At 45.0% G+C, this 1,677-nt stretch overlaps 1 protein-coding gene across 1 annotated transcript; it reads left to right on the plus strand.

The window, feature by feature from the left end:
* The first annotated feature begins 271 nt into the window (after positions 1-271).
* On the plus strand, positions 272-1,225 carry LOC102952098 (olfactory receptor-like protein OLF3). The gene has a single exon (XM_007090850.2). The coding sequence runs from the start codon at positions 272-274 to the stop codon at positions 1,223-1,225; it is 954 nt and encodes a 317-aa protein (XP_007090912.1).
* Positions 1,226-1,677: the final 452 nt, after the last annotated feature.

A 1,677-nucleotide genomic window follows, 5' to 3' on the forward strand; every position in this document is an offset into this window, starting at 1 on the left:
GGAGGGATATAGAACTTCCAGAATTGCACTGCTTTCTCTCCAGACTTTACTTACTCCCTGAGACCACATCACATCCTTATGTTTCCTCTCTTATGTAGAGTAGATACAGGGGATCAAGTCTATCAACTTGGCCCATATGATTGAACATATCTAGCTATGGCATATCATTAGGATTGCATTCTTTTAAAAAGAAGTTATTCTTATGGTTCTTTCATTCAACAGTTTCTGTTCTCTCTGACTCTCTGCAGACCAATAATCTTCACATTTTTTAATGGAAACAAATAACCAGACATGGGTGAGAGAGTTTATTCTCCTTGGCCTGTCCAGTGACTGGGACACACGGGTCTCCCTCTTTGTCCTCTTCTTGATCATGTACATGGTGACAGTGCTGGGGAACTTCCTCATTGTCCTTCTGATCAGACTGGACAGCCGACTCCACACTCCCATGTATTTCTTTCTCACCAACCTCTCCCTTGTTGATGTCTCTTATGCCACAAGTATTGTTCCTCAGATGCTGGCGCATTTTCTTGCAGAACATAAAGCAATCCCATTTGTGAGCTGTGCAGCCCAGTTATTTTTCTCCTTGGGCTTGGGTGGGATTGAGTTTGTTCTACTGGCAGTGATGGCCTACGACCGCTATGTGGCTGTGTGCGACCCCCTGCGATACTCAGTCATCATGCATGGAGGGCTCTGTACCAGGTTGGCCATCACATCCTGGGTCAGTGGTTCTCTCAACTCTCTCATGCAGACCATCATCACCTTTCAGCTGCCCATGTGCACAAACAAGTATATTGATCACATATCCTGTGAACTCCTAGCTGTGGTCAGACTGGCCTGTGTGGACACCTCCTCCAATGAGATCGCGATCATGGTTTCTAGCATTGTCTTGCTGATGACACCCTTCTGCCTGGTCCTCTTGTCCTACATCCAGATCATCTCCACCATCCTGAAGATCCAGTCCACAGAGGGAAGAAAGAAAGCCTTCCACACCTGTGCATCTCACCTCACAGTGGTCGTCCTGTGCTATGGCATGACCATTTTCACCTACATCCAGCCCCGCTCCAGTCCTTCTATCCTTCAGGAGAAGTTGATTTCTGTCTTCTATGCCATTTTGATGCCCGTGCTGAATCCCATGATTTATAGCATAAGGAATAAGGAGGTGAAGGGGGCCTGGCAGAAACTACTAGGGCAGTTATCTGAATTAATGTCAAAACTGGCAACTTGATGAATCCTGAGCATTAGCTAGAGAAAAGAGCTTTGCTTGTGAATTCTTTCACTTAACTAGATATGGCAAGCATCACCTGCATTGTCCTGGCAACCAGGAAGGGGATGCTGACACATGTACTGGTGATGCCGGGTAGGAGGGTGGAGGGTGGGTTGGGGTGTGGGCTGTGGGTGTATGTTTATGTCACAACATCACGTTCAGTGGAGTTAAGCACTGCGGTAATGGAACTTCCAACCCTTACTCAATCTCCATTCATATGTCCTGGGAGTAATGAACAAAAAGTACAGTTTGCTGTTTTGATGTGTCACACTGTTTGTAATTGTGGACCTATTCATGAATCTTACTTTGGACCGTTGGTTCTTATTAATTCAAATTTTATATAAAGTTATTGTGTTTTCATTGGTAACAAGAGCATTTTCACATTTTAGACTCAAATTACTGAGCAGCATTTG

The sequence above is a fragment of the Panthera tigris genome, chromosome A2 (genome assembly GCF_018350195.1).
Source record: "Panthera tigris isolate Pti1 chromosome A2, P.tigris_Pti1_mat1.1, whole genome shotgun sequence".
NCBI lineage: Eukaryota > Metazoa > Chordata > Mammalia > Carnivora > Felidae > Panthera > Panthera tigris.

Excerpts from the sequence above, each read along its gene's own strand:
- LOC102952098 (XM_007090850.2), top strand. The coding sequence starts at position 272 with ATGGAAACAAATAACCAGACATGGGTGAGAGAGTTTATTCTCCTTGGC.